Source organism: Podarcis pityusensis (assembly GCF_964106645.2).
Source record: "Podarcis pityusensis genome assembly, chromosome: 2".
Taxonomy (NCBI): domain Eukaryota; kingdom Metazoa; phylum Chordata; class Lepidosauria; order Squamata; family Lacertidae; genus Podarcis; species Podarcis pityusensis.
The window spans coordinates 35,922,426-35,934,162 of NC_138029.1; the positions used below are offsets into that span (position 1 = coordinate 35,922,426).

The window sequence follows — 11,737 nt, forward strand, 5'->3', positions numbered from 1 at the left end:
AGTTGCTCATTTTTCAGTCCTCTGTGGCCAATCTTCAAGTCCCAGGCTTTATGGATACTGTGAGAAAACTGGTTGGTTAGCAGCATTCCTAGATTGACTAGTACTTACTGGGCTATTTATTTGTGTGCTTCCTGACAACCTGTAGCACTCAGCCTTATTATATGCAACCCTTAGCCTAATTTCAAAATCCCTCTGCTACGAAACAGCTTTGACCTCCAGCAAGAGTGATCTGTACTTCCTGCAGCAGCTGGGTGGACAGGGAGAAAGGAGAGAGAGAAAGAGTGAGAAAGAGAAGGGATGGCAGAAAGAGAGAGAAAACAGGTGGCTATGTCCACATTTGGTCCTGCCATTGGTCAACTTAATCTGAGGGAATGCAGTCCTCAACAATAACAAAGTTTTGCACCTCTACTGGGGTGGGGGGTGGGGAGAGACACTGAATGGATTTTGATTAATAATATCTTTTGAGGGCTTTTCTGGATCCTTTCTCCACCAGAGATAAATATTACAATACTACAAGATATTAATATTACAAAATCATGACAGGTTTTATTTCTATATTACCTAATGGGAGCTCAGATTCTTAAACGTCCATTATGGTTTCACCTTATTACTAGATTACTGAAAGTTGTGTCATAGCCATTATCATGCTCAACTGAGATTTATATTGAAAATGAGGTGTGTCCCCACCCCCATAGTTACGGCACTTTGCATGGTTCTTGACTGAGATTTCTACTCCAAAGAGTTAATGATCGAAGTTAATTTCTGCATTAGAATTCATAGAAACAAGAAATGTTTCTATGTTCTAATTATATTTGTATCAATCTCAGCTGTTAAGATCTATGGGAGGGGTTCTAATGTGGGAGTCATCTTCTTGTGAAATAAAACCTGTCAGAGAAAGGAGCAGAGGCTGACCTTTAGCAGAGTGCCCATACTGATAACTCATACGAAGATAACACACATTTGCCTTCTACAAAATAGTCCTGACTTTCTTCCAACTCAGATGAATACTGAACTCACAGTCACTGGTGCTGGTAAGAAGTGCCATGCCTACTTATAAAAATGTGTTGAAGAGATATTAAAAATCCACCCATGTGCCATTTCTTCCTAGTTAACACACTTTTGAGAACTCAGCATCAAACTGTTCGCTCTGTGCAATGACCTTAACCACCATGTTCACTGTAGTGTCAGAAACAGACCACCACCATCCCAAATTAAAAATTAAGACATGTTCTTGAAATGATGAGGATCGCAACTTTTTTGTAAGTGTAAAATGGTGCTTCTCCATATGTGGATAAGCATATTCGTTTGCATATTGACAATAATTGCAAGACTTTAACATTGTTTAAAGGCTGGGGGCGAGGTAGGAGAAATGTGTTATTCATCCTATACTTGAAGAATGGTTACATACTTTTTCTAGCTCTAAATACTGCCTAACTAAAACTAGCAGAATCTGTTTGGCTAGACACCACAGCCATATTAAGGTTTCAGAGAATGCAAAGGCTGAGGATGATTGACCACTGTGGCCTTCCAGGTCTTGTTGGGGTCCTCTTTCCATCAGCCCCAGCCAGCATGGCCAATGGTCAGGAAGTATGGGAGTTATAGTCCATGAATTATGGGAGTTGTAATACAACTAACCTGTGAAAGACCACAGGTTAGCTTTCCACTGGCAAAGGAGAATAAAGTGTTTCAGGGTAGTGAATGCCAGCCTTTTCCCCAATGTCAACAACCCCACTAGCTCCTCTCCTGAACTTTGAATGTTGGACAGGAAAGTCTGAAGGGGGATTTTGAATGTGTTTGGCTGCATATACTTAGAATCTTCCTCACAATTGGGAACCCTGATACACATGGTTTCCAAGCACGGAGAGGCTGAACCCATGAAGTATCCTATCATAATACTGGTTTTGATGTGCAAAAGTTGGGGTGGAGCCAGCAGGGATGGGAATTTGGGCTGCAGGGCTGCTGCGTGCCCACTTTATCCTTCCTTGCGTTCTTTGAATATCCAAATATTATTTATTTACTGTATTTGATATTTGCATCTGTTAGTCTCACTTCATAACAGAAGTCCTCTGGGGCTCACGAGTGCTTCGGTGCTATCACCAAGTCTCTGAAGAAAATATAGCCTGTGAGCAAAGAAAAACTTGCCCAAATTAAGCAATTTTGATCATTTCCCCCTTGCAAGAAATTTTAAAAGCAGGGCCAAAGTCTAGCCTGCAGTTATTGCTCCTGTCAACTTCCTACAATATATCCCTGTTGGAAGGGATGCAGAAACTGTGAGTATACTAGTCAAACAGCACCAAAAGAGATCTCTGTGTGTTTTCTTATATTTGGTAACATTTGCATTTTTGCATTTGAACATCTCCCTCTAGTGGGCAAAAGCCACTTTAGTGGTGGTGTGAGGTGAATTTTGACCCCTTGGAAACACTGTAGTTCAGTAGGGAGGAGGTTATGGAGGCAAATGGAAGACTAGATGAGCAGGTGGGAAGCATTCTGAGGAGCCGAGAGCTTTAATTTTCCCGTTAGATGATCACATTAGTAATTTGTGACTCGCGTGGGAACGGGGGTGGCTTAGTGAGTAGTTCCTTGGGTGTCAGGGCAGGCCTGGGCCCAAGGCCTTCCTCAAATATGACAATGTGCAGTAAGTCTCTTCCATTTAACAATGCCGTGTTCTTGAACATTGCATGTAAAGAAGGATTCTTATTCAGAATATTCCCGACACCCCCCTCCCTTAAGTCAAGAAATATTTTGATTAACCTTGTTGGAGGGACAAGAATATTCCCTATATCTGCAGTTACCCTAGAAAACATTGTGGCTGTGGATCCCATAATGCAATTATGCATTGTGTAAAGAATCCCTTCCTCTCGCCTGTCCTGGCTCTATTGCCAATCTGCTCCATAGGGGAGAGAGTGAAAAATGTGCCATTTGCCTATGTTTTCTGCTCCACTCATACAAAACCTGTACTTAATTTTGCAGCTGAGGCAAACAAACAAGGCCTGTGGGGTGTAGTTGATAAAGTTTGACTGGGAAAGTCAGGGGCACATCTTTCGCTATGAAACAAAACACCCTTTGAGGCTCATCTGCTTCATAGGATGGTGCTGTGAGCCCAAAATACCACCCTGAACTCCTTGAAGGAAAGGCAGGATCCCAATAAGGCATCATCCATTATGTGGGGATGCATATTGTGTTTCTTGGCCCTGGGGCTGGGCTGTCATAGCACAAAGGGAACAGTAAATGTCATTGTAATCGCCAGACACCTTCAGTTAACTTAAGTAGGTTAATGTATTGGAGAATATGAGAGTGTTCCATTTGAAAGGGATTATTAAAGATGTTATTTAAGCATTATGCTTATTTGTTTAAATGGATTATTATTACTTTTCAGGGGTAGGGTGAATGGAAGAATGGAAACATGCAAAATGCTATGATGTATAGAGATGACCAGATAGTACTACTCCTAATTGTCTGATCAAATGTTACAGCAGCAAGTAAGAAGACAGAGAATGGATGCGTTCCAAGATGTCTTCCAAAAGGTAGAAAAGATTGGAGAGGGCACCTATGGGGTAGTATATAAAGCCAAAAACAAACAGACAGGCCAGCTAGTTGCTTTGAAGAAGATCCGCCTAGATTCGTAAGTACCTAGTTCACTAACTTTCCCCTGAATTGGCTACTCTTAAAACTCATGAAATGGTTTTCTGATAGCATTTATGTTTTGAATTTTAATACATTGCAAATTGTGGAATTTGAGAGATATGCGGAAAACCATGGGCAGAATTTATTCACATAAGGGTCAGTTCCAAATAGGGTCCAGCTGTTAATGTAAAGTATACTTACTGTAACAGTAGAATTGCAAGCACCTTAAGCATGGAGACTAATGACTGATTTAGCCATTAAATATGACAGTGAAGACGCATGAATGTATCTGTCCCTTTTAAAATTTTGTGCAGATATGCTTTTCTTATTGAAGCAACTATCAGAATTGAAGGGGGTGGAGAAAAGACTTATAGTCTTTGAGGAGAAAGGCCATCTCCTTAATTTTATATTTTAGTAGTTGTAGTTCAACCTGTGTAGAAGAGCCTTACTCAGAATGCACTGAGATTATCATATCTTATTCCTTACTTGTTCACATATGTTATGCTTGCTGTTGCTAAAATATTAACCTTATACCTGTGTAGTTTTCCACATTTTCTCTTTTTTGTGATTGATGGGACACCCTTTTCCCTCTCTGCTTTGGCTGACAAGCTCTATGAACATTCCCCTAGAGAAGATATGTGAGTGGAAATAATCACTGATGCCCAGTAAAGCAGAAAGAATTGGATTGTTTGATACCGAATCCCTTTCTTCACAGGGAGACGGAAGGAGTTCCCAGTACAGCAATTCGAGAAATCTCCCTGCTGAAAGAATTGAAACATCCAAACATAGTGAGGTAAGAAAAAGTCTAGACTTTGTGTCTGTGTAGATGTGAGCTGTTCTCTTTTTAAAAAAATAATTTTTATTAAGTTTTCCATTTAACAATCCAATTATATCACATTGATTATTCCAAATTATACCAATACATATCATAAAGTCCAAATATTTTGCCAAATTATAAATTTTTGTAGGGGGTTCCCATGCTTCTAGTTCAGTAAGGGTCCAGCCATCTCATATTTCTGCTGCTTTTAGAGATGTGAGCTGTTCTCATCTCTATAACCCATAACAGCATTGCTTAGATTAATAGAAACATGGAATAGATAAGGCCATTTTTAATTCAGACTGCAAATCCTATGCCAACTTTCTTGGAACTTTTCCAGCAGACACCTTGAGGAGACTAAAACAGCCTTGGGGTGGCTTTCAAAATACTCTTGAGCTGCCACTCACAGGTTTGGAGTCTGATTGTTGAGGGGCTGGTCATGAGACCTCCTGGGGCAATAATCCTGGCTTGAGGCCATTGTCATTATCATAGGGACCAGGGGCTAGGTTAGAGTGACACTTGGAGTGAGAGACATTGTCTGCTAGCATATCTACAAGTAACTATTCATGCAAGTACATTTTAAGAGGCAAAGTAGCATAGTTACAGTAGTAAACCTGCTCATTAGTAGTGTGCTGCCTTGCTGTTTCGAATAACATGCAGGCATACAGGTATCTGAAAACAGATAATGTTAATTTGTTCCTCATAGTCTTTTGTTGCACCTTTGCTGTTCTTTGCAGAGCAGCACAGGAGAGAATGAGGGATAAATAAACACGAAACTGCAACAAGGGAGTCTCGGTGCCGAGTAAGTTTAATTTAAATAGCATTGCAACAGCCAGCGTTTAGGCAAGACATCTGTTGGCAGCTACTAGAGAATGCAGTTTTGTAAACAAGCTCCTTCACTCTATGGCTTGTCTACTTGCTTTGTGTATTACATTTTTATCCCATCCTTCTTCCAAGGAGCTCAGAGTGGCATACATGGTTCTGTCTCTCTCTTCTTAGTAGTGGCTTATGGGATGGTGGAGATGGGTCTCTGTTGCTCTCCTGGCTTCTCAACACCGTGAGTTGCTGCTTCACCCCTCTCCCTCTTGGTAAATGACAGTGACTCACAGCACTGGGAAGCCGGGAGAACAATGGAGCTGCTACTGCTCTCTTACCATTACTCTTACAACAACCATATGGCGTAGGTTAGGCTGAGAGACAAAGCCCAAATTTGCTTCATGACTGATTGAGGAGTTGATCCTGGGTCTCCCCAGTCTTAGTCCAGCTTCCTAACTACTGTGCCACACCGACTTCCTTCTGTTGTGCCAAAAAAAGGAGGGTGTGTGTTTTGTGTGTGTGTCGGAGTGGTGGATACATTTGTTCTGCAGGGGCATTAGTTCTTCCAAACCTAGATGTTCAGTCACTGAATTCAATTTTTATTCCAGGCTTCTCGATGTGGTTCACAGTCAGAAGAAACTCTATCTAGTCTTTGAATATCTGAATCAGGACCTTAAGAAGTACATGGACGCGTCCCGTACAGGGGAGCTGCCTTTAAGTTTGGTCAAGGTAGAAGTTTATCCAAACATACGCACAGTCACTTACAGGAAATATGTTCTTGAATTTCAACTCCCATCAGCCTCAGACAGCATTATCAGTTATCAGGGATTATGGGAGTTGTAGTTCAGCAATATGTGACAGGCTGCAGGTTAGCTACCACTGTGTTAGACCTTGAAGCATTGAAAAGCCATTCACATTGCAGAAGGGCCTGTAAGATTTTAACTTTCTTTCTATCTGATAGTGCCTTTAAAAACTGTGACAGATAACAAATCAGGCAAAGGCTGGGGTAGGAGAGCTTTAACTGTTGAATTTTCTCCTTGCGTTCTTCCTGTCATTTAAAAAAGACATAGGAACCCTGACAGGAAACAAACTGGCTACCCTAACAAGGAGTGTGGAAAGTTTCTTATCTGGTCACACTGCTGTTCTCAAAGAAACATATTAACAACGTATGTGGAACCTGTTTGCAAGCAAGCAATTGTTTGAGATGTTGAACTATGGCATATTATGTACCAGCTGCCTATGGTTTCTTTATGCCTACACTGGATCTTGCCACATTAAAAAAAAAAAAAGTTTCAGGAAAACGCATTGTAAACCTTGTACTTTAATGGGAAATCATGTTGCTGAAACACGGAATTCTACAGCACCATCTGGTGTCACAGTGTTATAATGCATTTAAAATGCTTGCTTGTTTGTTTTTACTAATCTCTGAAACCTTTGCTTCTCCCCAGAGCTACCTTTATCAACTGCTACAAGGTGTAAGCTTCTGTCACTCCCACAGAGTCATCCACAGAGATCTGAAGCCCCAGAACTTACTTATAAACGAAATGGGAGCCATCAAACTAGCTGATTTTGGCCTAGCAAGAGCCTTTGGTGTTCCACTGCGTACTTACACTCATGAGGTAATGTTCGTCATCATCTCTTCCTTCTCTTTCTTAGTGCTGTTAGTAGGCAAGAAGGTTTCCAAGTCATCCTCTGAGAAGGGGTGTGTGTGTGTTTGTGTAAACACAATTTTTGAGGCAGATTTTGCACCATCCGAGTGCTGCTGTGATGCTCCACAATGGTAGAATTTTCCTGCCTTTGAAACACTGAAAGATGCATGAGACCCCCTCCGGGTGCTGCTCTGGCTATGTTATTTGATGTGAAGTGAGAAGAAAAGTAGCCATGAAATGAGCTATTATGATACCCAGTCTTATGGATTGAAACTGCAATTGGCAGACCTTAACCTAAAGACTGTCCATACCTTTAGTGTTCTGGGTCAAGATTCTGCAGATTAAAAGTTCATGCCATTATACATTTTGAAGGTATGTTTTTACTACCTCAGACTAACATGGTTTCTCTCCAGGAATTTAGATTTTTAAATGCGCTGAGACAGAAAGAGAGGATGCAGCCATCTTGCTTCTGAGCTCATTGCTCCATCAGTTCCCTTTGTCCAGCTTCCTCTCCCACATGCTATAGCAAAGAACAAGTGGGACTCTAGTTTTGTCTCATAGCAGGTTGGGGAGGAGAGTGAGTGGAGGGATAGCAACACCTGCTTTTCTGACTGGCATTCAAGAGGCCATGCTGCAGTCTAGTGGACTTCATCTGAGTGAGAACAATTTCTTGCAAAAGACTGGATCGTAAAAGTTTATGGGCTCAATCATAAAAGTTTTTAACTGAGGGTGGGAAGGCATTTGAATACATAAAAAGCATAAATTGAAGTCGAGCTTTCAATGTGGTTCCTTCTAGGTTGTAACCTTATGGTATCGGGCTCCTGAAATTTTACTAGGTTGTAAATTCTACTCAACAGCTGTGGATATCTGGAGCATTGGCTGCATATTTGCAGAAATGGTAATAGACTTCAGTTTTTTTGATTCAAAAGTAAAGTGCACTGTGTTTTAGACGCACAAAAATGTTAATTTCTTATGAAAATTTTATGTGGTAATGTGTGCCTTGTTTGTATTTATAGCTACCTAGCTCCCCTTGTCTTTGTCTCACACACACTCTCTCTGAAGAGAATTTGTAATCTGAGCCCTTAGCCCAGAAGTCAGTATTGAAGCTCAAATCAATACTTGCATTTTGGCAAGAGAAGCAGTTGGTGCACTGTGTCATCTGGATGACATAAAAATCAGTGATACTGAGTTTATGTATACTCTTAACATTACAAATACCCAAAACAGACACTGCAAATCATGTAATCAATGTGCTCTTATTTTTTTCCTAATTCTACTGTGTGGCAGAACCAAGTTTAGTGTTCAAAATGTGTTATTCTTGCCACCACCTTTTTAAAATTTCAAGAGTCTTTGATAAGACTTCCTTCTCTGATATTGTTAAAAGCTGCAATGAGCATGAAAATGTGCATTGATTGTTGCTGCTGTTCCTGTGGCCATCTGATTCTGTTTAGATACATGCTTCCTGATCACAGCAGAGTAAAGGAGAAACTTACTTTCAATTTTTTATCCATTTAAAAATGTTTTATTTTATTTGAGCATTATACCTGGTTTTTGTACACTGCTCTGAAAGCTGCACTGAGGGGTGCTGTATCTTTCAAATAAATAAGATATATTGCATAGTGAGGCTCACGCTGCTGCTGTATTGAGGAGGAAGGTTGTGACCATGGCAGGTAGTCTAAAGTGAAGAAAAATTATGTGGAATGTAGCTTCCATTTGGGTTTGGTAAATTTATCTCTCAATTCTGTGAGGATGCTTCCAGAGGGATGTATATTCCTTATGCATGCATTTTTATTTTATTTTATTGCAAAGCCTACATAACATTATTGTCGTCAATTGCTTTAAAAAGATATGGGCTGGCATCTTAACTCAGATTTCTCCATTCACAACATTAAGCCCCCATCTGGAAGTATCTGATTGAACTTTAGCCAGTTGCATGCGGCTAGCTTTCTGCATAAGGAAAAGAAGAACTGTGGCTCATGGGGAAGGCTTGCAGCTCAGTGACAGAGCATATACCTAGCATGCAGAAGGATCCTAGGTTCAGTCCCTGGTGCTTCCAGGTAGGGCTTGGAGAGCCGCTTTCAGTCAGGGTCAACAGTGCTGAGCTGGCTGGACCAACAATCTTGTATAAGGCTGTTCCCTAAGTTCCTATCAGAACAGATCTATCAGTGGTAGATCAGCAATGCGTTCCCTTAGTTTTCAACCTCTTTTACACACACTAGCTGACTTCTCCTGAAAAACACCTTGCTATGAGAAAGATGTGCAATGTGGCAGCAGCCACTAGAGGCTGCTGCTGTATAGGAAGAAAGTGATGAAGATGACATGGCACTCGATTAACGGACATGCAGCCCTTATCCTAATACTGTTTACAACATTTGAAAACCGCAAAGGTTTAATCATTTAGGCTCTTCCTTCAGCCTTGCCTACCATATGGCTCATACTGAAAAGCCACGTCAATTGCTTTTGCAAAGATCAATTAAACCAATTTTTATTTTAAAAGTTTCATATTAATGCATCTCAGGTTTTTATGTAGATTTCCACCCCCATGGCTGTCCTTGTTGTCTTTCTATCCTGAGCTCTCAGCAGAATAAAACATGACTGACGTTTTAGTTCAAATGAAGTTCAAGTTTGTAATATAGGGCATGGGGTCAACATTAGATTTCATGTTCTATATTATCATGTTGAACTTGCTTTAGTTTACTGTATGTCTTTGCACCTAGCTCTGGTTGGTAGATCTTGGGATTCTAGTACAAAACAAAGGAGATCCAACAAGCTTGAAGTCTCCCCCTGATCTACACTATGATTTTCTGGGGATCTGGTGTGGTGTTCAGTATATTTCTCCTTTCTCCTTCAGCACCAGGTGGCTTGTACTAAAAGGTATTTATTTCTCTCTGTTCCTTCTCCCTGGGACTTCACTTGGATAAAGAATAGGGGTGCCTATGGAAAGATAGATGAGTGAGACATCCTTTTTCTTTCTCCAGGTAACCAGAAAAGCCTTATTTCCTGGGGACTCCGAAATCGATCAGCTTTTCCGTATTTTCCGCACTCTTGGTACACCTACTGAATCATCGTGGCCGGGAGTGACTCAACTTCCGGACTACAAAGGGAATTTCCCAAAATGGCCGAGAAAAGACATGAAGGTGTTAATTCCAAACTTGGACCGAGACGGACGAGACTTGCTGATGGTAAGAAAGAGGCTGGAATGAAGGGTTTTGTTTTTAAAACAACCTTGGGGCAGGGATGTTGTAAACCAGAATTTCAGCCAAGAGCCTCAATCTGAGATTTAGTCTTAACCCTCAAGTGTATTTGGTAATATAGGTATTTGGTAATATAGGGATTTGTGATTTCTGCCATTTTGATCATGACATTACCATTGCATGCAAAGCCTATACTTGGGAATAGAAAATTAGTATTGACTTTGGGATGATAGGCATAGTATCAATCCATTAAGAGAGATATTTCTGTGTCCCCCCTTTTAATTGCAGCAACTATTACTGTATGATCCCAACAGACGCATCTCAGCCAAAGCTGCTTTGACCCACCAATATTTCTGGCAGACTCCATCACGAGATGCCAGAGAGCAACGTGTAGTAGAGAGGTATGGCCCATGAGAAGGAGGCAAATCTGCAGTGTGCTTCCCTGACAATAGTTCCCTGGATTAACCCTTCCTAATAACTGAGCCTCTTATGCTTGGAATTGGAATGGCTATAGAGGATGAAACTTGTTCATTCTGGTTTAGAAGTTCTCAGCCTTTCAGTGGGGTTAATGCTATATTCATATAGATTTTGACTGTTCTAAATAGAAGGCAGCCTCTTGTGTTCTTTGAAAACAAACTTGGCACTCTAAGCATTTGATGGGGCAAAATATGATTTGAAATTTTAGGATTGCTATGTATTTGAATTCAATCCTAATCCAGCAACCACATATTATTCTATCTTTGCTGTAGTTCAGTATTGCATTGCAGAGAAATTGGTTATAGTAACTTAGGCACTGCCAGCACAGCCTGCAGACGATGCAGTGGACAGGGGATATCATGTCATTTGATTCTCCCTGTAATTAATATGGGAGCTTTTTGCTGGCATTCACACTATCCATGCTCAAGAGGAAATTGTGGGAGAACCAGACATCATGAGACCACCCAGAAATACAACAGATTTTAGTTTCTTTTTGTATCCTTTATCAGCATACTTGTTTACCTTTTCCCTCAAGAAAGGACAAAAACTTGGTCCAAACACAGTTCACATTAAAGAATGGGCTTCTTAATCTTGGAGCAGCTGTCGGGCCCTTCAAGTTTTCATTTCTAATTTAATTAGAATGTGAAAGTCTTTGATCATCAATGTGCCAAGAGAGTCACTGAATAAGCTAGATAGAGCAGGATGCTAAAGAATAAATATTTTATAGACTCCAGTTACTGATCTTGGCCGAATACATGGGGGTTGGATCTTGCAAGCAGGGTTCTGCTCATGGATTGCTCCTGCTGATAGAAGGGCAGGGGGAGATAATGTCCACTGATTTCCTCTTTTGCCTGCAATCTCCTGTGTGCTTCCTGAAAATCTGCTCTGGAGGGAAACCAGTGAACTTGTCCCGTACTTCTGCCTGCTCTGAAACAAAGCCACTGCCTAGTTATGGGGTTATTTTTTAAAAAACCTTGTTATTGATGTTTTAAGTCATTTTCATCATTAACTGTTAATATTATTGAAGAAGTTTCTGTATGCACTAAATAAAAAAAATATGCTTTGATAAATCTTTTAATGTAACTTGCTGGTTCTCAAATGTCCTTACTGACAAGAGTGCCTATGATGGGAAAATCTTTTACACCGCGGTCATTTTTGCT

General features: G+C 40.6%; 1 protein-coding gene across 17 annotated transcripts; it reads left to right on the forward strand.

Moving 5' to 3' along the window:
- The first annotated feature begins 1,696 nt into the window (after positions 1-1,696).
- CDK3 (cyclin dependent kinase 3) lies at positions 1,697-11,647 on the forward strand. Of its 17 annotated transcripts, none has more exons than XM_080994005.1 (8): positions 1,697-2,270; positions 3,474-3,622; positions 4,340-4,417; positions 5,866-5,986; positions 6,706-6,876; positions 7,703-7,804; positions 9,885-10,088; positions 10,389-11,647. In XM_080994005.1, exons 2-8 carry the CDS (start codon positions 3,495-3,497, stop codon positions 10,512-10,514), a joined length of 930 nt encoding a protein of 309 aa, XP_080850131.1. In that variant the 5' UTR covers positions 1,697-2,270; positions 3,474-3,494; the 3' UTR covers positions 10,515-11,647. The 17 variants fall into 17 exon arrangements, with proteins under 17 accessions (XP_080850131.1, XP_080850124.1, XP_080850118.1 ...); XM_080993998.1 differs by having other exon boundaries at positions 3,474-3,524; XM_080993992.1 differs by having other exon boundaries at positions 3,477-3,622.
- The last annotated feature ends 90 nt before the right edge of the window (positions 11,648-11,737 follow it).

Bases quoted from the DNA above. Each gene is read 5' to 3' on its own strand.
- CDK3 (XM_080993990.1), top strand. From the start codon at position 2,832: ATGCATTGTGTAAAGAATCCCTTCCTCTCGCCTGTCCTGGCTCTATTG. The intron at 5,987-6,705 runs GTAGAAGTTTAT...GCTTCTCCCCAG, and splicing joins TGCCTTTAAGTTTGGTCAAG to AGCTACCTTTATCAACTGCT. The intron at 10,089-10,388 runs GTAAGAAAGAGG...TTTTAATTGCAG, and splicing joins ACGGACGAGACTTGCTGATG to CAACTATTACTGTATGATCC.